Source organism: Bos grunniens, chromosome 11, assembly GCF_055505025.1.
Source record: "Bos grunniens cultivar Pamir isolate PY7600 chromosome 11, Bosgru_T2T1.0, whole genome shotgun sequence".
NCBI lineage: Eukaryota > Metazoa > Chordata > Mammalia > Artiodactyla > Bovidae > Bos > Bos grunniens.
Window position 1 is genome coordinate 71,158,662 of NC_141175.1, and position 27,978 is coordinate 71,186,639.

Consider the following 27,978-nt stretch of genomic DNA (forward strand, 5'->3'; position numbering starts at 1 on the left):
TCACTGAACCATAGAGTGAGTGTTCTTAGTTCTTAAATACTGACTTAGTGATCAAAGATTGCATCTGTCTTAGTCCCCCTGTTTTATTCACTCTACTGTTAAGAATATTCTCTTCTGTTTTTGAGAACTGATTTCCAACTTTAGAACACAATCCTTTTTTAAAGTATAAGATAGGAAACACTTGAACATTTTAGTAAGATTGTTTTTTCCTTTAAAAGGGAAGAGTGGAATAGTTGTGTGTTATTGCTGATTTCTAATAATCACTGATGATTAGATTAGATGCAGTCCTGTTGGAATGTGGGAACGGGTTAAGATGCTGAAAGAATACAGAAATCTACCAGCTAATATTATTTACACTGTGGAATCGGCATGAGGAACTGTGGTGAGATGTCAGGGAATTAGGGAAACATGTACCTTTCCTTTATTTCTGTGATTCTGTTAACCTTGAAAGCAAATGTTCACTCAGAATACTCTGCTAGCGGACAAACCTTTAATCCAAAATGCAGTTTATGAATTTAGTAAAATTGTTTAATGTGTTACATATGTTTATCTGTCATGGAAAATGTTTTTAATTCTGTTTTCAAACTGCAGAACATATCCTGCACTAGAGACTTTAACAGAACCCCACCAGCTCACAGCTACTCTAAGTTGTGTCATTGGAGTAGCCCGCAGTCTGGTGTCCGGGGGCAGGTGGTTTCCTGAAGGTCCAACACACATGCTACCTCTGCTGATGAGAGCGTTGCCGGGGGTGGACCCGAATGACTTCAGTAAATGCATGGTGAGCATGTTTGCTGTGTAAGTGTTAATTGTGTAAGTGGATATCCTGTTACTTTTTCTTCAGATATTCTTTAGAACACAGTAAAGTGTAAAATTTCTTAATGGTAGCAGAATTATACCTGTAGATGCCCAAGCTTATATCCATGAACACTTAGTTGACCTATATCAGGTCTTCCTTAGGTTAAGTCATTTCCCGTAACTTGAATGCATTTATGATCATACAGTGTTTTAAACTTATTATAGATTTCCTCTTCTGTGTAAGCAGGTCCATTAAAAATGATAGCATATGATTATTTGTACTTCTCTTTGCACTGGTCACAAGGAGCATGATAAAAATTACTGGGTGTGAACTGCTAGATTCCCTTAATATACAAACCTGACTTACATATTGTTCATCTTCCCTCTTCCCTGGTCTCCAGCTTCTCCATTAGCATTTTCTATCTGCACTTAGTTAATATTACATTTTTGGTGGGAAGCCAAGTAACTTCTTAGTGACCAAAGGTTAGAGAACTTTGTGCTTAAATCTAATAAATAACTGTATGAAAATAAATTTAGTACAACTTCATTACTCAGTTAACAGCTAGTTAATTGTGAGGAACCTTAAAATGTTCAGTTCTAAGCAAAAAGCTTTCAGAAAAATTGTTGTGGTATTTCCCTCAGAATAATTTCTTTGGCACTTGATAGTAGCTTATGGTATATGTGTACTTTGGAATTAGAACTCTGTGTAATTAATGTTTGCTCTTTTGCGTCTTTCCATAGATCACATTCCAGTTTATAGCAACATTTTCCACCCTGGTGCCTTTAGTAGATTGCTCATCTGTACTGCAGGAAAGGAATGACCTCACAGAAGTAAGGATGCTTTCTGCTTGTAAAAAGATTGGTCAGCTGAGTTCTAATTCCTACTGTATATGAATAGTAATACTTGAAAGTTTAAAAGCAGCTTTGCAGAGGTGCTGACAAATTAAAATTACTGTTTTGTGACTAGAATGATATGAATGGAGGGCCGGGTCATCACTGGTAGGATAGTCTGCAGAGCACCCACCAAAGAGGGTGGGTGAAAATAGGCTATTCCAGTAAACAAATGAAATGGTGTATTTCAACTTTTTGTCTTGTTAAGCAAAAGGTGATGGCATTTTGTTTTTCCATTTTATGTTAGGAATAAATCTGTTGAGGAAATTAGCATCATTACTGTCTGGTTTTTTCAGAACTATTTTCTTTGTGACATGTATGTTATTACCTTACTTTTGGCATTTAGATGGTTAGCTAGTGAGATAATCCTTTATACATGCACAATCAGTTTGAAAACCGTTACTGATTTTTAAAATATGGCTGCCTGAACTTCTGTTTTTGGCCCTTACAAAATATGTTAATTACTACTTATTTTGGTTCCTGGGAAGTAGATGAGTTATTCTAAGTTGATAGGGGAATTTGGTGCTGTTTCTCACAGTGCTCAGTGTAATAATGTAGTATTAGACATATTTTGTAGACTATAGTTGAGTTTTATTCTGGGGGAAAAAATGAAAGCCTATTTGAAAATTTTCTGCACATTGACATATTACAGGTAGAGCGAGAACTTTGTTCTGCCACAGCTGAATTTGAGGATTTCGTCTTACAGTTTATGGACAGGTAAGCAAGTACCTCAGATCTATTTAATATCTGATATTATCTTTTAAATATCTGATATTATCTTTTAAATCTTTTAAATAGATCTATTTAATATCTGATAGATATTAAAAAATAACAATGTCCTGTCTCAGCAGACTTTAGCCTTGCTCTGCATTGCAACCTGTACTTAATTACTATGCAAGGGTGGTGCTTCTTCTGAGGTAACAAAGGGACAATTGATTTGTGAGCCATGTACAAATGAAATACCTATCATTTGCATTATCTTGACAATAGAGATTTATCTAATCAAATCATCCAAAAAAGTTAAGCCAGTTTTTAGTTGCTAAAATTTTATTTTCTTTGGGTTATTTAGATGCTTTGGACTCATAGAAAGTAGCACGTTGGAGCAAACAAGAGAAGAGACAGAGACTGAGAAAATGACTCACTTGGAGAGTTTGGTCGAATTAGGTCTGTCTTCTACGTTTAGTACAATCCTCACACAATGTTCCAAAGAAATATTTATGGTAAGAGTGCATTGCTGCAGAGAGCTAAATTCCAACTTGTATTTTTATTTGATGTTTTAAAAATTGAACTTCAGGTTACTTGTGTGCATATCACACCAGCTTCTCCTTCCTTTCCATCTGAAAATTTGAAAAAGATGAGGAATTCCTGGCAGTTGGATAGTTACGACTCCATGCTTCCGCTGCATGGAGCATGCGTTCAGTCCCCAGTGGGCAACTAAGATCCCACATGCTGTGTGGTATGGCCGAAATAATAACAATAAATATATGTTAAAAAAGGCATCTTCAAACAGAAACATAAAATTATGTATCCATCAGTTGATGAAAATGTAATGAGAGGCTTATGGGAACTTAATCCTGTGTTTCCGCTAAGAACTTTGGTTCAGTATTTGCTAATTCAGTGCCCACAGCAATTTTGTAGAGCATAACTACTACACATAACAAGAGTTGACTGTGAAGAAACTTTATATATTTTTATTCCTTTTACTTTGTTTCCATTTCTGTTTGTTCTTTCTCCATCTGAGATTATCATTATACAGTGTTTGTCCTTGTTGAAAGCTAAACTGCCTTACAGCTGCATGAGATGTTTACTAAGATTATGTTAGTATAAAGAAGTTAACATAAATAATCTCTTATTTAACCAGAGTCTTCTGAAAGGAGTTGTTTATAATTTTCAGCCTTGTCAATCCATGTCTAGAGCTAATTCCTTCATTCAGTAATTAAAATTATCTAATTGTGAAATTAAGTAGAATGCTTCACATCATTTAGAGGAGAGAGAAATACTTACAGTTTGTAGTTGTCAGAATAACAAACTAAATATTAGATACTCCTCAATATTCCCTCTGTTTTAAATTGATCAGCAAGATAATTAAATTGCATTTGCTTCCAGCAGCTTTAGTTTTGTGTTAGCATTTCTATAGCAAATAAAATCTTGTGCCTCAAGTGTTTTGGTCACATTAGGGTCTTGTACAAAGGCTGTTCTATAGACCTGAATGTAATATTATTAAATCTTTATATATTCAGGTGGTTAAATTTTTCCTACTTGATTATTTTTTAGTATAGTCTGAGTAACATTTTCTTTCATGTTTAAAAAGATGTTTCATTTTTTAAAAAATGCTAGTTAGACATTTTCATTTTTACATTATCTTTTAATAGGTGGCCCTTCAGAAGGTTTTTAATTTTTCTATTTCACATATATTTGAAACAAGAGTCGCAGGACGCATGGTGGCAGACATGTGCCGTGCTGCAGTCAAGGTGAGTTGGGGTTTTTGGACCGATGAAGTAATGAATCAGTAGCCAGCAGTTTTATGTGGTTAATTATTTTAGACATGCTTGTCATTCTTAAAATACACATATTTCTTTCATACCTGCTTACAGCCCTTATTTGTCTCTGAAAATAGTGCTGGTGTGTACTTGTGACTGTTAAATATTTGTGCCTCTCAAAAAAAACTGACTTATACAAACAAATATGTTTTCAGTGCTGCCCAGAGGAATCTTTGAAGCTATTTGTTCCCCACTGCTGCGGTGTTATAACTCAGCTTACAATGAGTAAGTCTTAAGGTTATTATCTATATTTATGATTTTGGAACTTTTTCTTGGTGTCTACAACTCTATTGATGAAAACAGATTCTCTAAGCTGTGCGGTGTTTTAATTTTGCAGTTTGGGGTGAAATTGCTTAAAACAAGGTTATCATCCAGATTGACAGGTAGCTTAGAAATTTTACCCTATTAAATTAATGTTTTCATACATACAAGAACCATTCAGAGGTTGCCATAAAAATAAAAGGTATTTTGTGAGACGTGAAGGGGCAGGAGTCCTGGTTGGTGTGCTTATCTTTTGAAAATTGAGTTTCCACCTCCGCTGGAGCAGGCCCAGCTTAACAACGAAAGAATGAAAAGCTTCCTAAAACAGACTTTTCTCAGCTATTAGAAGTATTAAATATAAATATTTTTAAATGATGGATTTCATTGGATGTTGTTTTTTTTCCCCACTGATACTATTTTGCTGTTTTTAGATGATGATGTGTTAAATGAAGAAGAGCTAGATAAGGAGTTACTATGGAATCTTCAACTTTTGTCTGAGGTATTGTAAATCTGTGGAATAAGAAAATATTTCTGTGAAAATGTTGAGTTGCTCTGAGGATGTATCCTCTGTTTTTGAAAAATTGACTTTCAAACATGTAAAGTTAGAAAGACTTGAATCTGACTACAAAAAGCAGATAATCCCATTTTCTTGTTTTGAAAGGAGTATGATAATGGTTGACTACTTCATGCCTAATGTTTTTTACTCTAATGTGGATAACTCATTAATTGAAAAGTTTATCAGATTTAGCATCTTCCCCTTCCCCATATTTTAAATTTGGCCATCAATCAAACTTCAGTTTCCTGTACAATTTAGTTCAGGAACCAAAGAACAGAGAAATCCAATTAAGTTTTGTCTCTTCAGGGGGTACACTCTTGAAAAGGACGTTACTATGGCACTTAAGAGCCTAAACACAGAAAATGTGTTTTTGATGTTAAGAAAGATTCATTGTTAGAATATAATTAAAATGACAATCTTAAAATTAATTAAATCCATTTTAAGAAACATTGTCACTATTTTAGACAACTTTAGTAGCCAAACATAGACTTTAAATATTGATTCCTGATCTTCTAAACAGAGTATCTTCAAATGTTTTCTTCCTAGATTACTCGAGTGGATGGGAAGAAGTTGCTTCTTTATAGGGAGCAGCTTGTAAAGATTCTCCAAAGAACCCTACATTTAACCTGTAAGCAGGGTTACACTCTGTCTTGTAACCTTTTGCATCACCTTCTTCGTTCTACTACACTTATCTACCCTACCGAGTACTGCAGTGTGCCAGGCGGCTTTGACAAGCCTCCTTCTGAATACTTTCCTATCAAGGCAAGCATTTTCAATAATCTAGGATTCCAGAATATATTGGGTTATTTTTCTAAGGGATTCAAAGTGTGGGTTTTTCCCCTGTTGTGTACAAATGTGTTGCTTTTTAAAAAAAAAAAATTTCTTTATTTTTAACATAGATTACTAAAACTATAATTAAAATGTTTTAAACTTGAAAAGTGAGATGTGACTTGAGGGCAGAGTGCAATAATAGCCTCACAGAAACTTACTGTGACTGTTTCAGTAAACTCACATTTGAGTGGCTCTTCAGGGAGGCCTTTTTTAGGAATGATAATGAAGGAATCATGTGATGTCTAATGTTTTTTTGGTGTGCATTTGTTGCCTTAGGTTTGGTTTGCTTATACATTTTCTTTTAAGCCTTTGAAATTATGTGTGTGTGTTTCCCGCCTCCCCCCACCTCAGCTTCTCAAATTGCTGGTTAAATGCTATCTTGTAGGACTGGGGTAAACCAGGGGACTTGTGGAATTTGGGAATCCAGTGGCATGTTCCTTCTTCTGAAGAGGTGGCTTTCGCCTTCTATCTGTTGGACTCTTTCCTTCAGCCTGAGCTCATCAAACTCCAGCGTTGTGGGGATGGAGAACTCGAAATGTCTAGGTTAGTTTTCCTTTATAATCAGTTAGTGGTATATAGTTGTGGACTAAAACATTCTTTTCACACTTCTCCCTCTCTCTGTGGCATATCAGATGTATTCATTTTCAAGGTGTGTTTTGGATGCCTCCCATAAATGTGATTAGAAAATCATTTAAGATGGTTTATAGTTTAGCAACAGAAAGTTTCTCATAATTAAAGATCTGAAATAGGAAAGCTCGGAGTTTTTTCTAGTTTGCTTTTAGTGCCTTCTGCTTAGCATTTTCACTTGTGCATATTTTGGGAAGTGTGTATGAATATGCCTGCTTTGTAAGGAAATGCCTGTTTTTCTAGATTCACTGTAGCTTTTACTGGCTCATTTCTTTTTAGACATTCATATTTTGGTATTACTATTACCTAGAGAAATATCCCTGCGATTTTTTTTTTTTTCTGTCCCAAAGAGCTTTAATAACAAACAGTTATTTGAGACTGCTTTATATATAGTAAGAAAATTAGTATGTATCAAATAACAAGAGATTTTTAATAAGCGAATCCACTAGGAATGGGCTTGGAAGAGGAAGAAGTATAATTGACTTATGTCAGCTGTGTGTTACTCTGAACTGCTTTTTGGAGTAAATGTTTACCTAGTCTGTTTTAAAATTTTGGCCTTGCTGTATGGCTTGTGGGATCTTAGTTCCCTGACCAGGAATTGAACCTGGGCCCTCAGCAGTGAAAGTGCTGTGTCCTAACCTGGACCGCCAGAGCAGTCCCTGTCTTAAGTCACTTCAGTCGTGTCTAACTCTGTGCAACCCCATGGACTGTAGCCCTCCAGGCTTCTCTGTCCGTGGGGATTCTTCAGGCAGGAATACTGGAGTGGCTTGCCATGCCCTATTTCATCCATTTTAAAAGATAGACTGTAGTAGGGAATCTTCTATAATAGTTTTCCCTTTTGTTAATGGTTGTGATCTTTGGATAAACAGGGAATTAGATTCAGAATTGCTTCACAAAGGGCAAGCAGTTGTTGTTACTTGTGACTATTTAGATTATTTAAATGTAAGTAGGTCTGATATTATCAGTAAATATCTGTTTGATTATCTTGTACTATTAAGTGGGTAAACTGAAAATGTTCATCATTTTTATGGCTTAATTTTGTATATTCCCACTTGATAAAAAAGTTCTTGTACTTCACCTTAGACTCTGCAAGGCTTTTTGTTAAATAGAGATTTGGAGTCTTCTCAAATATGAAAATGGTTTTTATTTCTTCTAGAGATGATGTTCTGCAGAGTCTGACTATAGTCCACAACTGTTTAATTGGCTCAGGAAACCTCCTACCTCCATTGAAAGGAGAGCCGGTTACTAACTTGTAAGTAAAGATAACTATTTTATATATTTTGCTGTTTTGCCATTTGGCATATATTTTAAGACTTAGTCACATAATGAGTCACTGGTTCTGTTATTGGTTTGTTTCTGTATAACTTTAACCTTTTTGTCAATGTTAGGCTAAAAATAACTGAGCACAGTTTAGGTCTATAAACTTTAGGGCTTTATTCAGGTTTTGCATATGGTACTAGGATCAAATAACTTCTAGTGATAATCAGTTATAAAATATCAACTTACAGCTATTAAGTCTGTTAGGTTACTGAGTTAATTGAGATAAATTCTTTTTTAAAAGAAAGAAAAGCACTTTTTTTTTGTCTACCACTGGTAAGGATTTTGTAGCAAAAAACCTGGGGTAGTTTATTTTTAATAACAATTTGTTCTCTGTTTTTCATGGATGTTGAACCTTTGAGACCCACCAAGTTGCTTTTATTAATTTAAGTGCTTTTCAGAGTATTATTTTGAATGAATGCCTTGATTTAGCCCATTGTCAGTACTACCATTTAAGTTGAAAAAATTAAAATGAAATCAGCAATATCCAACTTGTAGGTCACTTACCAAGTATGTAGATGCTAGTCTCAGCATCCCGTCTTAGATCATTTTCTCTGAACTCCAATATCTTATTGCTGAGAAAGTTACTGAAAATCACACAAAAATAAGGAAGGAACCCTTGCCCTCTGAGAAGAACACAAGGGGAGAATCATTTGTTGATTTTGCAACAAGAATCTTAAGCTTCAAGGAGGGGTTTTAAAATGGCTTGCTTGTCTTTCTGTTTCCTACATAATTAGTCATTTGGAGTCATACTTTATTCATAATTCCCACTTATTTCACTTATCTAAAAACTGTTTCTAGGTACTGAACTTTTTAAATTACTCATTAGATTTAAGAGGGAGAAGGAGGGTCATTTCAGGTAAGGAAATCAATTTTAAGTTTGTCTAGAAATTTACTGAATTCTTTTAAAGAACTTTTGTTTTTTATCAAGCTTTATAGTTTGATATAAGAGCAACTTTACCAAAATTCACTTTTTCAAGAGATTCTAAACACTGTTTTAAAGTGAGAGACCTACAGAAATGGTTTTGATTTTCCTGATGCTCTTTAACAATATATAATATAGTGAGAACATAACTTAAGGCTAAGGCGTACCAAAAAGCTGCTTCACACATCAATTGATTATATCAGTAAACTTAGTTCTGCTTAAACATGTGGAGAAGGGTGGTCCTTTAATTCAATAGTTTGTCAAAGAACAAAGGCATGTACCTTTTGTGTATGTAATTAGAGGACTCTTTAGTATTGAATGATGATTAGGATACATTTCTGAAGGGTCAGCTCAAGAGGCTTCGAGGTTTCGGTTGAAGTCCATATCAGCATAGAGCCAAGTGCTCTATGTTAATAAAAGGAAGCAAAGTCTTTATCCTCTCCGACTAATGTGCGTCAGGACAAAAGTTCCATATATTTGGTTATTACAAAGCTAGTTAGATTTGTATATAATGAAATGCATTTTCAATAAGGACAACAGTGCCTAATTATAAAAAGTGTATTAAGACCCCCTTTACTGTACATTATAAGCTATAAAATTGACACGAGTATCCCTTTATAGGTTTTTTTTCCAGGAAAGATAATTTAGACTTAAAAGTGTGGTGTTTAGGGACTTCCCAGATGATCCAGGGGTTAAGAATCTGCCTTCCAATTAAGGGGACGTGGGATCCATCCTTGGCTGGGGAACCGAGATCACGCTTGCCACGGGGCTGCAGAACCCATGTTTCTTACCTAGAGAGCCTTCACGCCGCACCCAAGAGCTCTTGTGCCATAACTAAGACCCAACACAACCATGAATAAATAAATAAATATTTGTTCAACATGTTGTATTTTAGAATTTTCACTTAGAGTAAAAATTTAACATAATAAAATATAATGAAGTAATACAAAATTATGTTAATATAAATATGTTTATATATATTTTAATGTTTTGATTTTAAATATAAAATGTTTTCTTGTATATTTAATAGCACATAGTAATGAAATAAAATATAAAACAAGGAAAACTTCAGTCATTTTAATCCTTGAATGATACACATATTTAGGGTTCTTTGTAGTTACATACCCTACTCAGGGTCATGATTATACAAAGGACAGTCAGAGATGAATGAGCATTTCTTTGCCTTTGAATTGTAAGAAAAGAGAGTTTGTAAAGTCTTCCCTGGGCTTGAATTAGTTTGTAACAGAATTCTTTTTTTTTTAAACCAACTTCTAACTGGGATCACCTTCGTCTGAAATTTTAATTTATTTTGGCAATGTGTGAGTTTTTACATTGACTTTATATAACATTTCACCTTTTTTTTGCAGATAGTAAGATAGTTTTCACCAAAGTATAATAAAACAAAGTTGGCCTTTTAAATTTCTAAAACGCTTATCGTAGTACAGTCAATAATTATTAAAATCTCTTCAGTGTAAATTGATTTGAAAGAGCTAATCAAATAGTGTCAGTTGATGGTGCATTGTTGTGATGGTAAATCATACTGCCTAGTGTGAAGGAAGAAGATCTGCAGCATAATTCTTGGAGATGATCAGTAGCAGGTCAGTTGGAAACTAGGAGATGAAAAGAACTCTCTATTTTGGACATGAGTTACTCCAAAGGAGATAGAATAAAATGTACCTAGTTGGGGAGAAAAGGAAACACGTAACGGTGACCAGTGCTTTAGTGTAATGCCTGAGATGTCTGAGGAAGTCACTCCTGTTAATGTCAAGAGTGACTGTGGTAATTGGCTGTGCTATTGTAGGACATAATGCATTTTCTGAAATACCAGACCAATTTTTGGAAGCACCTAGCAGCTCAGTTCTTTTTTAAAAAAATTAACCTTACATTTTTTTTTTTTTTTTACATAAATCTCAGGTAAAATATTCTAGCTGCTTTAATTATTTTTTGTCAGATCACTTATTATTAAGTTTGTCTTGCACATGTATTAGTAGTATTAGTCTGCTGGCAAATAAAAAACCATGAGTTTAGTTCTGAATTTTCCTGTAAGGAACTCTTAGTTCCTGATAAAGTATGTGGGATGGTCTCAAAACCCCATTGTTGAGGGAAATAGCTACCACATGTGAAAAACAATTTTCTGTGCTGTGTAATTATAGAGACTGAAAAAAATGAAAAGCTTAGATGAGATGAGTTGATTGTCCTAAGTATTAATTACATACCTAATGGTATCTCCATTGTACTTTTTGGCCTTTTGCATTAAAAGGTTACTAAGTATCTTGTACATACTATAAATTTTACTGTTTCAAAGGATGGATGAAATAAGGGCCTTTGAGGGTAATTAAGAGTAAATTATTTTAGTTCAGTGTGAAATTTTAACAGTTTGTCAGATACCAAGGTTACTGAATTAATCTTAAAATGTGACCTCTCTATTTTGCTCTTGGAACCTTTAGTTAATGATGTCATAGAAATACCTGTGATATAATTTATACTCATAGTTCTGCCTTTAAAGGTGTGGAAATTGGATTATGTCTTTTCAGGGTCATATAGGAATTTTGGATACTTGCCTTTAATCCTCAAATCGTCATTAATTTCTCCTTTTGCAGTCCATTCTTTTAGACTCTTTTAGGTCTAACCAGCTATCGCAGGACGCAAAAAACTAACATCTGTAAAAACAGGGTTACTCAAGGTAGAGGAGTCATCATTTTTCATCTCAAATATTTCTTCTTTACTTTGTGCCCCCTTTTCTCTGATAGATCTGTTAAGTCATTCTTAGTTAAATCATTCTTAGGATCTCAGCTTTTACTAACTTTTTACTGGAAAGAAAAAAATTCATACTTAAGGTCTAAGAGTTGAGACCATTTCATGAATATGTGAAAGGATGTGTTGTTATGCGCTGAGGGGCAGGGCTAGCTAACCTCTCTTGGCACCTCCAGGAAACTACCCAGCTCTGCTGGGGGAGCTGCACACAGAAAAGGAAACAGTTACTACTCCACGGTGAGTAACCCTGTTTTCTCCTTATTTCACCTTCTGACTGTTTTCATTGATTTTTAAAAATTTGTGTGTCAGACATGGAAGTAGTTCTTAGGCTCCGAGTTCATTTTAAACCTAGCGGTATGTAAGGTTCTCTTTACTTGGCAAACCGTTTCACATGGTAGAGCAAGAGCCAGCCTTTCATTTGTGTTTATAGCTATTGCCGGTGCCCAGGATTGAACAGGATAACAGAACACAGAAATAGGTCAGTTGTCTGTTGTGAAACACTTGTTACCTTGAGGGGAAAAAAAAGATCTGTTAGGGGCTTGGCTTTTATACCTTTTATGTTTGTTTTCATTTGGGAGGGGAGGGATTTGGGGAAGGGTAAGCTGTTCTTCCACTTACAGACAGGAAGAATTATTGTTTGCAGTTGTTCTGTGACAGTTCAGCTAGCTTCCATTTGCGTATTTGATTTGTATTGTATATTTTGTTTTTATGTTATTGGTCATTTCTTCCTTTTTCATCATCCTTTCTTTCCCACCAGTGATTATTTTGATAGTTCTACTCTAATCAGATCTAAAGATTGTCATCCTGTGGTACAAATAACATCGTTGTAGAAAACTTTGTTTTTTAAGTGGTGCAAATGTTAAACACATTTTGTTACAAATTAGGTGGCTTGGTGGTACTGTGTAGTTGCTGTGAACCTGATTTAACTTGATTATTATTGTATAGTTAATATTATTTATAATACGCTGTGTTGAGTTTGTCAGAATTTTATTTTTATATTACTGTTTGTAAAAATGAACCAATGAATGAGTAGAATGAATTTCACTTGAGGTGGAGGAGTCATGGTATTTGATTTAAATTATATGTATTGTTACTACAGTATTTAGTCAGAATGCAGATCTATAATTGTTGATGGCACTTTAAATCTACTTGGCAAAGATTATGTACATAACTAAAAGTTACAAGAGCAGTTTTAAGTATGGGAGAGTACAGCCCAGCACACATAGACTTAAAATGTAGTAGCCACAAAGAGATACGAGTCTTATGAGTAATGGAGAGAGATTTCTTTTAGAAAATTCTTCTTTTAAAGAAAGATCAGAAGAAATATTTAATATAAATATTTGTACTGAGAAACATTCAGTGTCAAAGTTGTCAGTACAGTTTAATTAATTTGTTAAATAAGAGATCAATTAAAGCTGAATCTTAGATAAATAAGCATAAAAGAAACTTGAGATGGATAAAAACAGATAAAGCTGAAATATATGTCTAAACAGATGCCTTCTATGCACTTGAGATATGTAAGATGTGTTTTAATTCAGGTTTTAAAAGTAAAAGCTGAAGCCATTTTAATTTAAATAAACTACTTAAATATTTTAAAATCCCATACAGGTTGATATGTTTTTAAATAATTGTTTAATAAGTGATAGTATTTTTTCAATTTTCTGATAGGGAAACAGTTCAGAGTGACACATGGATTTTTACAATTAGCATTGGGACCCTTAGATGAGACTTGTTTTTAAATGTGGTTACAGTATAATTCGGAGAAGGCAATGGCAACCCACTCCAGTACTCTTGCCTTGAAAATCCTATGGACAGAGGAGCCTGGTAGGTTGTAGTCCAGGGGGTTGCGAAGAGTCGGACACGACTGAGCTACTTCACTTTCACTATGCACGTTCATGCATTGGAGAAGAAAATAGCAACCCACTCCAGTGTTCTTGACTGGAGAATCCCAGGGACGGGGGAGCCTGGTGGGCTGCCGTCTATGGGGTCGCACAGAGTCGGACACGACTGAAGCGACTTAGCAGCAGCAGTCTAATTGGCAGTAGTAGAATCAGAAAGGCATATTAAAAAAATATTTCAGATTCCTAACTGATAGCCTTTTGTTTGGTTGTGTGTTTGATACAGTACAAAAATTTTCAGGATAGTTTATTATAGAGATTGCTTTTTAAAAACTCATTTGTTAAGAGTAGTTTTGTGACAATAATTAGAATGCATGCTTGGTTCAATATTATGTGGTACTAGGCATGGGGTGGGCAAGGTACAGTTGTATTACGTTTATTAGCAGCAAGGAGGAGACCTGTGTTCTCCTGTGATAGCTTGTGACAAGTACTTCCCTTGCTCTGTGGGGTTGGGGATTAACAGTTTTATGCCTAATGCTTGTTATTCTTTGAGCACAGCCTTTTCTCTTTCTTGGTGAAATCTAATTTCAGTAAAGATATTGAACTCCCCTTGAAGTTCACTGTGAAAGAATCTGATCTTATTTTTTACTGACTAGACTCTATGCATATATATTTTTCAATCATACACATTTTTACAGAATGTTCAAGTTTGCACGCTGTTGCCAAAAGCTGAAACTTTATGGAGTGAAAACAAGATTTTAAGAAGAATTTGAATTTGAACTTGAAATTCTCTGAAAAGCAAATTAACATTTTATATTAAGAAATATTACCATTCTTTGTTTATATTCTGTAGATTTAGTTTTGAAACTTGAGACAGTACTATTGCCGTCCTAGGCACTACATCATAGCAAGGAACATAGTTAAATAATTGGGTTTTAGTAATCTTAATGTTATTTACCCATTTAGATAAATCCCAGAATCCATAGCAACCAATTATTAGGATAGAGATAACTTAGCTCAACTTAAAAAAAAAAAAAATACAGTATCGGCGGGGGGTGTTGATTTAAAAATAGTGTTTTTCTTCTTTACAAGTAGTAGTTCATGAATTACAAGCAATAATTATAAAACCTCTATTTATTACTAATTAGGCCTATATAGGATATGCTTATCTCATATTTCCTTGGCAATTTGCTCCTTTCTTCCTTTTCCTAGAAAGTATTAAAATCTTTGTTTATAAAAAGTTATTGAATTGAATCATATTTTGAAATAAAATGTTTTTCATTAAAGAAAATTTATATTTCAGATATAAAAATTCATATTCCCCAGTAGAATCTGTCCTTAGGTACCTAAAATGTGACTTTGAATGTAGTATTTTTACATCTGAACATCTTCAGAAGTAGTGATATTTTATTGCAGATGTTAGGAGAGATCACTTTAGCTGGTTGTAAGAGGAAGAGTAATGATTATCTAAAGAAGCTTGTCTGCTGTATATTTTACAGTAAAATTTGATGGTGATTTTTTTGGTGTTTATTTTAACCATTATTATAACATTGAAAGTTTACTTTTTCTTGTATAAATGTTTATCATCAGTCTTAAGCTTTTACACTTGTATATTGAATATCAGTGTTATGTTCATTTGGGCAGTGAACCCCCCCAAAAGTCATTATATTTAATTAACATTTTTTTGAAGATGAATAATACTGTACTTACTGAAACAGATAGACCATTAGTCTTCAGAAGGCTAGAGTAAAGAATTGAAGTGTTGAAGATGAGAGATCTGTGTTAAAGATGATCATCTAAACATTCTAGCAATGACATTTTTCCCTTTAAACCTCCTTTTTGGTATTGTTAATAAATACAGGCATTCTTGTCTTTATACAGGGTACCAAGTATGGTGTCTTTGGAAGAGACAAAGTTATATACTGGACTTGAATATGGTATGTGAATCCTAATCTGAGTAAATCTGTGTGGATTATTTTTATCAGTTACTTTATAAGAGTTAAGATGGGATAATTCTGTAGTTACAACTTTTCTAGTCTCTATGTAAAATGAATATTAATTACACAATATTATCTTTGCTTTTTCTGGAGAAAGTGGGAAATTATTATATAAAGAATAGCCATTAAAGGATAGATGCTTTCTATGTGCAAAGGGAGACTTCCATATATTGTAATGCTCACTTATGGTTAGAATTGTTATTTTATGCTTGAGCTAAACCCTTATATATTCGATTTATGCAAAACATTTAGCATTAATTTAATGTTCTGAATCTAACATTAATAAATTTAACACTTCCTTATTGCTGGATTAACATTGGAGTTCATTGCATATATTAATTAATTAAATGTAATTTTTGTTTGTTTGATTTGGGTCACCACAGCTGATTAAAGAATCTTATGCATTTTTGGTCCGTAATTAGTGACTAGAGCCTCTGAAATATTGGCAGAGACAGTTTTGTCTCCCTCCTCCTTGCCTGCCTAATAATAAAGGTTTATAAGCAGGTTCTTGTAACTGTGCAGGTTTTAAAAGATATTCTGTATCATGCCAAGCTACTAACCAACTGTGATAAAGACAGACTCATTTAAAAAAAAATTTTTTTATTGGAGATATAGTTGTAATTAATTTACAGTGTTGTATTAATTGGAAGTGTACAGCAAAGTGAATCTGTTACACATATGTATCTACTTTTTTTAGATTCTTTTCCATGACCCATTTATTTTCTTCCTGGATACATTATCTCTTCTTGACATAACTGTTAGTATAAACTTGAAAGCTCTGGGCTGCATTCAGTGTGTGTAAAATGCCTTTTCTCATTTTTTAAAAATAGATCTATCCAGAGAGAACTACCGAGAAACAATTGCTAGGGTCATAAGGAAACTTCTTAGTAAGTACATACATGTATTTATTTTTTTTTACTAAGTATTTAGAAATTTTATAGCATATGTGCTTTTACTTAACCATTTAAAAATTATAAATGGTGAGAATATCAGGTGGTGGGTTTTTTTTTCCCCCGTTCTTTTTTAGTATATCAGGAGTCCTATGGTAATTTAAAATATTTTAACAAAAATTCTTTTCCTCCTATTATAGACCACATACTTAATAATTCAGAAGATGATACCAAGTCCTTATTTCTTATCATAAAGGTACAATTGTTATTTACACAGTTGCATGGTTATTAATATGACCAGATTTGATGTGACAACTCATTAAATATAAAATCTGAAATTGTTTGGCACAGATTATTGGAGACCTTTTGCAGTTCCAAGGATCTCACAAGCATGAATTTGACTCTCGTTGGAAAAGCTTTAACCTAGTAAAGAAATCAATGGAAAATCGGGTCAGTATTTTCACTTAAAACTCAGAATTTATTTTAAAGGTATATAATACTGATATAACCACCTAATTTAGCATTTGTTCAGCATACAGAGGAAGTTTCCCTGTAAGTAAAAATAGTAGATTTTCAAATACTATATCCTGGTATAATCAAAAGGATCCTGGAAATAAATATACTTTACTGAAACCTCTTCTGTCAATTTCCGTGCTAGTCTCCGAACTCTCAATGGCAATTTGGAGTATGATAACTTGGCAACGGCATTCTCACTATCATATAAGAACCTAAGGGGATGAAAAGTAGGAATTGTCCATAGGCATGAATTTAAAGCATTGTGTTTTATTTAATCTTAATTGGTTCTCCAGGAGAGATCAATATAAGATTTCCTGGAAGCATGGAAGAAAGAATAACTTAAATCAACCATTTGATGATCATAGCACAGTTCTTCATTGGGAGACTTTTTTTGGAAATTGAGACTGTAAAGGTTTACGAGTTTGTTGTTTAGGCATGGGGTACTTCTTATTTTAAACAAAGAGATTGACATGGGGAAAGGCAGGGAGATGTACCAACATGGCATGCCTTAGGGAACACTAGTTGTAGGTAAGAGTGGCAGGAGGTAAACTAGATCAGTTCTAGTTTTGTCCCAAGAATGTGCTCCAGTTTTACATTCAGCAGTGGGAAGTCATTAAAAGTTCTTAAGTAGATCTGATGTGAATATTGAAAGGATCAATATTAAATTCAGTGGATTTTAAAAAGCTCTGCCACTGCTGTAAGAATAAGCAGTAGGCAAACAAGCCTGGAAGTCAAGAGGCTTTAGTAATAGTTCAGATGGGAAAGCATAGCCTGTGCTAGGGTGGAGTTAAGGGGACTTGAAAACGAAAGAATTGGCAGGGGCTTGATAACCAATCAGTATCACAGTAATCCAAGCCTATGCCCCAACCAGTAACGCTGAAGAAGCTGAAGTTGAACGGTTCTGTGAAGACCTACAAGACCTTTTAGAACTAACACCCAAAAAAGATGTCCTTTTCATTATAGGGGACTGGAATGCAAAAGTAGGAAGTCAAGAAACACCTGGAGTAACAGGCAAATTTGGCCTTGGAATACGGAATGAAGCAGGGCAAAGACTAATAGAGTTTTGCCAAGAAAATGCACTGGTCATAGCAAACACCCCCTTCCAACAACACAAGAGAAGACTACACATGGACATCACCAGATGGTCAACACCAAAATCAGATTGATTATATTCTTTGCAGCCAAAGATGGAAAAGCTCTATATAGTCAACAAAAACAAGACCAGGAGCTGACTGTGGCTCAGATCATGAACTCCTTATTGCCAAATTCAGACTGAAATTGAAGAAAGTAGGGAAAACCACTAGACCATTCAGATATGACCTGAATCAAATCCCTTATGATTATACAGTGGAAGTGAGAAATAGATTTAAGGGCCTAGATCTGATAGATAGAGTGCCTGATGAACTATGGACGGAGGTTCATGACATTGTACAGGAGACAGGGATCAAGACCATCCCCATGGAAAAGAAATGCAAAAAAGCAAAATGGCTGTCTAGGGAGGCCTTACAAATAGCTGTGAAAAGAAGAGAAGCAAAAAGCAAAGGAGAAAAGGAAAGATATAAACATCTGAATGCAGAGTTCCAAAGAATAGCAAGGAGAGGTAAGAAAGCCTTCTTCAGCCATCAATGCAAAGAAATAGAGGAAAACAACAGAATGGGAAAGACTAGAGATCTCATCAAGGAAATTAGAGATACCAAGGGAACATTTCATCCAAAGATGGGCTCGATAAAGGACAGAAATGGTATGGACCTAACAGAAGCAGAAGATATTAAGAAGAGGTGGCAAGAATACACAGAAGAACTGTACAAAAAAGATCTTCACAACCAAGATAATCACAGTGTGATCACTGACCTAGAGCCAGACATCCTGGAATGTGAAGTCAAGTGGGCCTTAGAAAGCATCACTACGCTGGTGCACTGGGATGACTCAGAAGGATGGGATGGGGAGCGAGGTGGGAGGGGCATTCAGGATTGGGAACACGTGTACACCCGTGGTGGATTCATGTTGATGTATGGCAAAACCAATACAATATTGTAGAGTAATTAGCCTATAATTAAAATAAATAAATTTAAATTAAAAAAAGAAAAAGCATCACTACGAACAAAGATAGTGGAGGTGATGGAATTCCAGTTGAGCTATTTCAAATCCTGAAAGATGATGCTGTGAAAGTGCTGCACTCAATATGCCAGCAAATTTAGAAAACTAAGCAGTGGCCACAGGACTGGAAAAGGTCAGTTTTCATTCCAGTCCCAAGGAAAGGCAATGCCAAAGATGCTCAAACTACTGCACAATTGCACTCATCTCACACGCTAGTAAAGTAATGCTGAAAATTCTCCAAGCCAGGCTTCAGCAACACGTGAACCATGAAATTCCAGATATTCAAGCTGGTTTTAGAAAAGGCAGAGGAACCAGAGATCAAATTGCCAATATCCACTGGATCATGGAAAAAGGAAGAGAGTTCCAGAAAAACATCTATTTCTGCTTTATTGACTATGCCAAAGGCTTTGACTGTGTGGATCAGAATAAACTGTGGGAAATTGTGAAAGAGATGGAAATATCAGACCACCTGACCTGCCTCTTGAGAAACCTGTATGCAGGTCAGGAAGCAACAGTTAGAACAGGACATGGAACAACAGACTGGTTCCAAATAGGAAAAGGAATACGTCAAAGCTGTATATTGTCACCCGGCCTATTTAACTTATATGCAGAGTACATCATGAGAAACGCTGGGCTGGAAAAAGCACAAGCTGGAATCAAGATTGCTGGGAGAAATATCAATAACCTCAGATACGCAGATGACACCACCCTTATGGCAGAAAGTGAAGAGGAACTAAAAAGCCTCTTGATGAAAGTGAAAGAGGAGAGTGAAAAAGTTGGCTTAAAGCTCAAAATTCAGAAAATGAAGATCATGGTATCTGGTCCCATCACTTCATGGGAAATAGATGGGGAAACAGTGGAAACAGTGTCAGACTTTATTTTTCTGGGCTCCAAAATCACTGCAGATGGTGACTACAGCCATGAAATTAAAAGACGCTTACTCCTTGGAGGAAAAGTTATGACCAACCTAGATAGCATATTGAAAAGCAGAGACATGACTTTGCCAACAAAGGTCCATCTAGTCAAGGCTATGGTTTTTCCTGTGGTCATGTATGGATGTGAGAGTTGGACTGTGAAGAAAGCTGAGTGCCAAAGAATTGATGCTTTTGAACTGTGGTGTTGGAGAAGACTCTTGAGAGTCCCTCGGACTGCAAGGAGATCCAACCAGTCCATTCTGAAGGAGATCAGTCCTGGGATTTCATTGGAAGGAATGATGCTAAAGCTGAAAAGTCCAGTACTTTGGCCACCTCATGTGAAGAGTTGACTCATTGGAAAAGACTCTGATGCTGGGAGGGATTGAGGGCAGGAGGAGAAGGGGAAGACAGAGGATGAGATGGCTGGATGGCATCACCGGCTCGATGGACATGAGTCTGAGTGAACTCTGGGAGTTGGTGATGGACAGGGAGGCCTGGCGTGCTGCAATTTATGGGGTCGCAAAGAGTTGGACATGACTGAGTGACTGAACTGAACTGAACTAATAACCAATGAGATAAAGAGGAATCTGGGTTCCAGACTTCTTCCTTTAGTGACTGGGTAGAAGATTGAGGGTAGGGGAAAATTTTAAAGATAATTTTTACAAAAGTAAAGGATGTTATATTCCGTAGTAAACATATACAATTACCCAGAAAGGCTATTTATAAATGTAATAGAGTCAACTTTTTTTAGGGGCTGGTGTTGTATTTATAGTATTAGTATTGTATTTGGGTGAATAAAGACCAGCTGCACTGCTCTCCCACACGTGGATTTGTTAATAAATCATCAGAAAAAGTGAGTGTTGGATGAGCTATTTAAAGGGAATATTCCTATAATTAGCCATAAAATTAATAATATATTTTTAAATATGTCTCATATTATTTTAGTATAAGTGAAATACCTACAAAATACTGCCCACAAGCCCTTCCTGTACCTTCTTTGAGCTAATTTTTTGTTAAGGGATTCAGAGGACCCCATTGTTGAGGCATTCATGGAAGATGTTGAAGTGTTTGCTACTCTTTTTTTCAGCTCCATGGGAAAAAACAACATATCAGAGCACTATTGATTGACAGAGTAATGTTGCAGCATGAGGTAAATAGCTTTTTCAAATCAAGATACCTTTTGCGGGGAGGGGCATGCCTTGCATGCGGCTTGTGAGACCTCAGTTTACCAGCTAGGGATTCAACCTGAGCCACAGCAGTGAAAACCTGGAATGCTAACCACTAGGCCACCAAGGAACTCACCATGATGACTTTTTTTAAATGACAGTTTTTTCAGATACATATTTAATTATTGGTGTTATGTCATAATTAAATGAACTTTTACTAAAAACTCTGAGATTTGATTTACACTGGTCTCTTTTTTAGCTGCGAACACTAACTGTTGAGGGTTGCGAATACAAAAAGATACATCAAGAGATGATTAGAGATCTTCTTCGTTTATCTACAAGTTCATACAGTCAGGTAAGGCTAGTCCACACACTCTGGGCCTGTCCCCCTCTTACCCATTTTGTAACACTCCATCTAAAGTATCCCCATTTTAAGGAAGGGATAGTTAGGGAGTTTGGGAATGTCATGTGTACACTGCTGTGTTTAAAATGGATAACCAACAAGGACCTACTGTAAAAGACGTGGAACTCTGCTCAGTGTTAGGTGGCAGAACGGATGGGAGGGAAGTTTTGGAGGGGAATGGATACATGTACGTGTATGGCTGAGTGCCTTTGCTGTCTACCTAAAACTGTCACAACACTGTTAATCAGCTACACTCTAATATAGAATAAAAAGTTTTTTTAAAAAATTAAGTATCCCCATTTTAACAAGGGGATTTAAATAATTTATTAGCACCAAAAGTTTGTTTTAAATTACAAATATATTCAAATTAGTTTTGCTTCTCTTTTTAGAATAACATTTATTTTTGCTGTTTATAATTGCTTCTCAAATTTTTTTTTGAAAAATATAACTAAAGTAGATAATGCTAATGTAGCTAGTGTAATGTTGATACCACTTAAATCATATTATGAATACCAGCCTTTGAAGACCATATAATTCTTCCATGCCATTATGCCCGAGTTTAGGAAGCTGATACCATGTGAATTGTGGGGTGCATCCTTTTTAGGTAGCATAGGACCAAAAATTCATAAGAGATTTATAAATAGCCAGTGAGTCTGTAAATTAGGAAACCAGTCTAACCCAGAGATTTTGCCTGAAGTATTATTTTTAAAAGTTTGAAAAATGTACAGTGTATTGCTTTTTACTATAATGAGCTGTTGTTCATTACATTTAGTAATGTAATTTAGTTCATGGGTTATGAATTTATACTGAATCTTTTGTTTGGGTTCAAAATATGTGGCCTATACCTAAGGTTTGCATTAAAAAGTTTAAGTTGTTTTGTGTTTTGGAAAGTCTTTGATTTTCCTCATGTAGACACAAAAGACAGTCTGACTTTTCTCATTAAGAATAACTCAGAATAAAAAGTTTAATAGTCTGCTGATTATGTTACTGAACAAATGCATATCAGTTCCATTCAGTCTCTCTTTTACCAAAAATGATTGAATGAGTGTAACTTAAACTTTGGATGTAGTTGGTGGTACTTTGCTTTCCTTCTGATAAAAAGATGATTATTTACTCATTTTTGTTATGTGCTTTGGTATATTTTTCTGTTATTACAACAGCATGTAAATTACTACTGCTTTGTTTTAAACATTCATATGGAATTTTTTTTGTCATTTTTCTGCCATTTAATAAGCGTCTGTTCATTACTCTTTCTTTAGGTCAGAAATAAGGCCCAGCAAACATTTTTTGCTGCCTTGGGAGCGTATAACTTCTGTTGCAGAGATATCATTCCCTTGGTTTTGGGGTTCTTACGACCTGATAGACAAGATGTCACTCAACAGCAGTTCAAGGTACAGTGTTTTTGTTTTTACTGCAAAATTTTTCAGCTGTGGAGAAAAGTTGAAAGAATTTCACAGTGATGGAATTGCTGACCCCCAAGGCAGGTATCTAATTCAAGACGGATATAGACAGTCTAATTCACTGGGTGATATGTTGTTGAGAGCAGTTTAAATGGACAAAATCAGACAGGTCAAGTAAGATTAAAATTGGAAACTGTGAAATCAGTAAAATCGAAGTTACAGTGACCTTATAAGAACCTTAAAGAGGATTAGAGTCCAAGGTGGTTAAGAAGCCAGATTGGAATTGTGAATGTTCAGGAAATAAAATGATTTGATCCTAATGTCTCTTTTTATTAAAACGCATGCATACTTAGTCACGTCTAACTCTTTGTGACCGTATAAAGTGTAATCCACTAGGCTCCTCTGTCCATGGTATTTCTCAGGCAAGAATATTTAAAGTGGGTTGCCATTTCCTCCTCAAGGGAATCTTCCCAACCCAGGGATTGAACCTGCATCTCCTGTGTATCCAGCATTGCAGGCAGTCTTTGCTCGCTGAGCCTTTGAGGACATCCTCACTAAAATAGGGTACCTTAAAAAGAGGAATCTACTGTCATCAGAATCATTTTGATTAATTGAACTCCTATTTGTTGTTGTTCAGTCACTCAGTTGTGTCTGACTGTGACGCCACGAACTGCAGCACGCAGGCTTCCCTGTCCTTCACCTTCTCCCAGAGCTTCTCATGCTCATGTCCTTTGAGTCAGTGATGCCACCCAACTATCTCATCCTCTGTCATCCCCTTCTTCTGTCTTCTATCTTTCCCAGCATCAGGATCTCTTCTAATGAATTGGCTCTATGCATCAGATGGCCAAATTATTGGAGCTTCAGCTTCAGCATCAGTCCTTCCAATGAATATTTAAGATTGATTTCCTTTAGAATTGACTGCTTTAATCTCCTTGCAGCCCAAGGAACTCAAGAGTCTATTCCAGCACCACAGTTCAAAAGCATCAATTCTTTGGCAGCCAACTCTCAGATCCATGCATCACTACTGGAAAATAATAGCTTTGACTATATGGACCTTATTAGTATTAATAAAAAGTATGCAGTATAATTAAGTAACCTAATTTTTATATAATTAGGGAGATCCTTGGCAACCAGATTTAACTACTATTTTTTTAAGTACTCCAGGCATTATACCCTAAAATGCAAAGAGTGGCAGATTTCACAGCCTTTATAAATGTAGTAGCAGAGAATTAGAATGGAAGCTAATAAAAGCAAATCTTTACATTTCTATACTAATAGCCGTTCTTTGAGCTAACCATCTGTTAAATGACTTAGAGAAAATATTACTGGATTGCACTTAAGTTAACATGTTAAATGTGTGAACCTGTTTTACTAACCAATACCAAGCATTTAAATAATCAGTGTTGAGTAGATGTGAAAACCACATGTAGGTTTGTTGGCTACAACTAAACCATGCCTTAGTTTTCAACTTCATTTTTCCCTGCAGGGTGCCTTGTATTGTCTCCTTGGAAATCACAGTGGTGTATGCTTGGCAAACCTTCATGATTGGGACTGTATTGTACAGACTTGGCCAGCAATTGTTTCTTCTGGGCTTAGCCAAGCAATGTCCCTGGAAAAGCCATCGATAGTGAGGCTGTTTGATGATCTTGCAGAAAAGATTCATCGGCAATATGAAACAATTGGCTTGGACTTCACAGTAAGCAAAATCATTTTTTAAATTCAAACTTTAGTGCAAACACTGCTTTGTTAAAATGCTCTGATTTTTCTTGTCTATTTTTCAGTAATCATTTTCTTGGCATTTGATTCTTTTTTTTTTTTAAGCATTTTATTTCTCTTTCCTTTTAATGCTTTAGTGATCATTACTGTAAATGGCAGGGAGAAGTAGAAAGTTGAAGCATGGCCAGGAGAGAACTGCGTGGTTTTCTACCAAGAGGCCACAAAGTAGATTACATTGTTGGTATTTGCCATTATTCCCTGTGTATCTATGGCCTCATTTTTCTGAAAGTTGGTTCTGTTTTAGGAGGTCAGTTTCACTAGTCAAAGTCACAGAAGATTGACTACAGGGTTCATAATTTATAGTGAAGATTAAAATTGGATGATTTGACAAATGAAAAAGTAAGTATCGGGTTCAATAGAGCTAAGATGAAGATGCAGAGCAGATTATCATCTAAAAATTTTCAAATGCCTATTTACACACCCAACAGAATTGGGGATGGGTAAGAGATGTGAGTACAGTTGAATCCCCCTCTTTTCTGAAATTATTTTGTTTTACATCTGTCCTCAGTTTTAAAAACCTCTGCTCTAAATGTATACCTTTTTTGCAAAATATACTCTATTTGTAACTGTCAGATTATACTTTTTAAATTTTTTTTTAAACTTGAGATGTAACTCACATACAAAAACCTTTTTAACAAAACAGTTGTGTGCTTATAATCACAATAGTCTATTCTCAGGGTCGTACAACCATCAGTACTCTCATTCTGGAACATTATAATTACTCAAATAAAGAAACCTTATACCCAATAATAGTTGCTTCCCATTTCCCCATACCCCTGCTGCTGCTGCTGCTGTTAAGTCGCTTTAGTCGTGTCCAACTCTGTGCGACCCCATAGACGGCAGCCCGCCAGGCTCCCCCGTCCCTGGGATTCTCCAGGCAAGAACACTGGAGTGGGTTGCCATTTCCTTCTCCAATGCATGAAAGTGAAAAGTGAAAGTGAAGTCACTCAGTCGTGTCTGACTCTTCGCGACCCCATGGACTGCAGCCCACCAGGCTCCTCTGTCCATGGAATTCTCCAGGCAAGAGTACTGGAGTGGGGTGCCATCGCCTTCTCCGTCCCCATACCCCTAGGCTCTGGAAACTACTGACTTGCTCTTTTTCTCTGTTAATTTGCCTATTATGGAGATTACATGTAAATCGAATTATACAATTTGTGGCCAATTATATCTGGCTTCTGTCACTTAGCACAATGTTGTTAAGATTTATCCACGGTATGTCCATACTTCATTTTCTTCCTGGCTTTTCTTTTTAATAAGATTCCAGAGTCATGTGTTGGAATAGCAGAATTACTTCAACAATCAAAAAACCCCTCTATCAACCAGACAGTGCTTAGCTCAGAAGAAATTAAAGAAGGACTTAAACGCCAACAAGGGAGGAATGTTGATGCCCTGAGGTAATTATTAATGCCTGCTTATCCAAATGTGTAACATTATAGACAGTAGGTTGTGAATCTCTCTCAAATAGCGATGCACTATAACTACCTAATGAAATTTACACATTAATACTGAAGAGATACCAAAATATTAAGTAGTTATTGTGAAGATCTGTTTGTCACTTTTAGCTATGGAGATAGAAAAACACCATCTTAAAATAATCATGTCATATGTTTTTTCAACATGAATTGATTTTTCTTGTAGTATACATATTCCACTCATTAAATCTTAAATTTAAGTTCAATATTTATCTTGTCATAGCTCTTACGGTAGTAAGCTTTTGATCAAATTTATATGAATTTGTTATCACAATATTAGTAAATTGCTTTTAGATTTTTGGAACCAAAGTACTTCAGCAGTAACACTTAAGCAGGAGCTTTCTCAACTTTATTATTTTCTTTGCCTTATAAATGTACTCATTAATTTTTTTCCCAGCATTTCTATATAAATAAAAAACTTTATAGTCTACCTCATGTATACCTGGGTGTTGTGTAGGTAGACCACTCCTGATCACCACTCACGGATTTCCTTTTGAATGCCCACCCAGGAACAGTTCAATTGCTCAGTGTACCTAGCACTACTTTTTTTTTCTCTCTCTACTTTTTCCTCTCTTTTCTTATTTTCATTTCCATGTCACCCGTCTGCTTACTTCACTCTGGCTTATTTTTCATCAGACCCTTTATAGTCTGGTAATGAGGACGGTGAATTTGGCAGGAATTTGAATTACATTTTTGATATTCATCTTAGCATTGTGTTAAAATAGTAGCTCACCTGAAATTTTTTTTTTTTTTTTTTTGTTAAGGAACTATGAAAATTTGGTTAACACTTTGCTAGATGGTGTGGAGCAGAGAAATTTGTAAGTGCAAAAAAAGTATTTTTTTAATTCCCAATGCTTTTATCTTCAATGTTGTAGGGGATTTCTACCCTGAAGACCATGAATGACTATTAGTGTGTTTTCTGATTTTTTTCCCACTCTCCCCTTTTCAGGCCCTGGAAATTTGAGCATATAGGCATTGGGCTTTTGTCTCTACTCTTGAGAGATGACAGAGTGTTGCCTCTTCGTGCCATACGTTTTTTTGTTGAGAATCTCAACCATGATGCAATTGTAGTTCGAAAGGTACATATTTTATTTTAGCTATGATCTTGCGTTTGAGAATTTTTACATGTTGAAGTATATTGATTTGAAATCTACCTCTCTTGGATCAGAGATGGTAATAATTCATCCAACAAATACATGAAGAGGTGTTCTCAGACGCTGTGAATTTCAACACTGGGGATATAGCAGGAAACACGTTTATAGGTTATTGGACAGCCTGACTTTGAAAAATTAACCACAGGTATATTATAACATGTTACAGGAAGGAAAAGGTGTCTGAGGGATAAAGATTTTTGGTTTTACTTGAAAACTATCTGAGGCGGGTGACCTGGCCTGGCACATTGGGAAAAGATCCCTAGGAAGAAATGTCTAGGCTGAGATAGGAAGAATAAGCAGGAACAAAGAAAGGATACAGGTTGTTTAGGCAGAGCCTTGCATGGGTTGAGGGTTCAACAGTAAGAACTGCAAACGACTCAGCCCAAATCAGAGTTAGCACACACGTGACTGTGCCGTCAGTGGGTGAGGTATTTCTCTGCTTTTGAGAGAAACAAAACTCAGCTTCTGCTTTGGGTCAAGGTAGCAACCCTTTGAGAGATGTAAAATGTACCTTACCTGCTTCTTTTCTAGATGGCAATCTCAGCTGTTGCTGGCATTCTTAAGCAGCTAAAAAGAACCCACAAAAAACTGACCATCAGTCCCTATGAAATCAGTAAGTATTACCAAATGTGATGAATAGTGCTTCTTAGTCAGACTTGGAAAGCGTCTTTGAAATGAATAAATTATAGTTCTTGATCCACATATTTTTCTGTACCAAGTATAGAAGTATAGGAGATTTTTTTTTACTTAAAAAAAGATATTTGTTTGGCTGTGCCAGAGCTTAGTTGTAGCACGCAAGATCTTTGTTTTAACATGCTGGATGTTCAGCTGCAGCACGCAAACTCTTAGTTGTGATAT

General features: G+C 35.5%; 1 protein-coding gene across 2 annotated transcripts in view; it reads left to right on the plus strand.

Moving 5' to 3' along the window:
* The window catches only part of PSME4 (proteasome activator subunit 4), a 100,283-nt gene that overhangs the window by 46,110 nt on the left and 26,195 nt on the right, over positions 1-27,978 (plus strand). The window contains exons 1-23 of one of the 2 annotated variants that reach the window (XM_086326923.1): positions 592-778; positions 1,537-1,626; positions 2,339-2,403; positions 2,756-2,906; positions 4,059-4,157; positions 4,382-4,451; positions 4,919-4,986; positions 5,590-5,805; positions 6,260-6,417; positions 7,658-7,753; positions 11,674-11,734; positions 15,217-15,272; positions 16,163-16,219; positions 16,423-16,478; positions 16,574-16,672; positions 20,837-20,899; positions 21,175-21,270; positions 22,578-22,709; positions 24,205-24,414; positions 25,752-25,888; positions 26,731-26,784; positions 26,916-27,045; positions 27,652-27,733. In XM_086326923.1, the coding sequence (XP_086183049.1) occupies positions 15,227-15,272; positions 16,163-16,219; positions 16,423-16,478; positions 16,574-16,672; positions 20,837-20,899; positions 21,175-21,270; positions 22,578-22,709; positions 24,205-24,414; positions 25,752-25,888; positions 26,731-26,784; positions 26,916-27,045; positions 27,652-27,733 (1,162 nt within the window). In that variant the 5' untranslated portion in view covers positions 592-778; positions 1,537-1,626; positions 2,339-2,403; ... (7 more) ...; positions 11,674-11,734; positions 15,217-15,226. Of the gene's footprint in view, positions 1-591; positions 779-1,536; positions 1,627-2,338; positions 2,404-2,755; positions 2,907-4,058; positions 4,158-4,381; positions 4,452-4,918; positions 4,987-5,589; positions 5,806-6,259; positions 6,418-7,657; positions 7,754-11,673; positions 11,735-15,216; positions 15,273-16,162; positions 16,220-16,422; positions 16,479-16,573; positions 16,673-20,836; positions 20,900-21,174; positions 21,271-22,577; positions 22,710-24,204; positions 24,415-25,751; positions 25,889-26,730; positions 26,785-26,915; positions 27,046-27,651; positions 27,734-27,978 lie in introns of those variants that run through there. The other variant, XM_086326922.1, reaches the window with a different exon arrangement.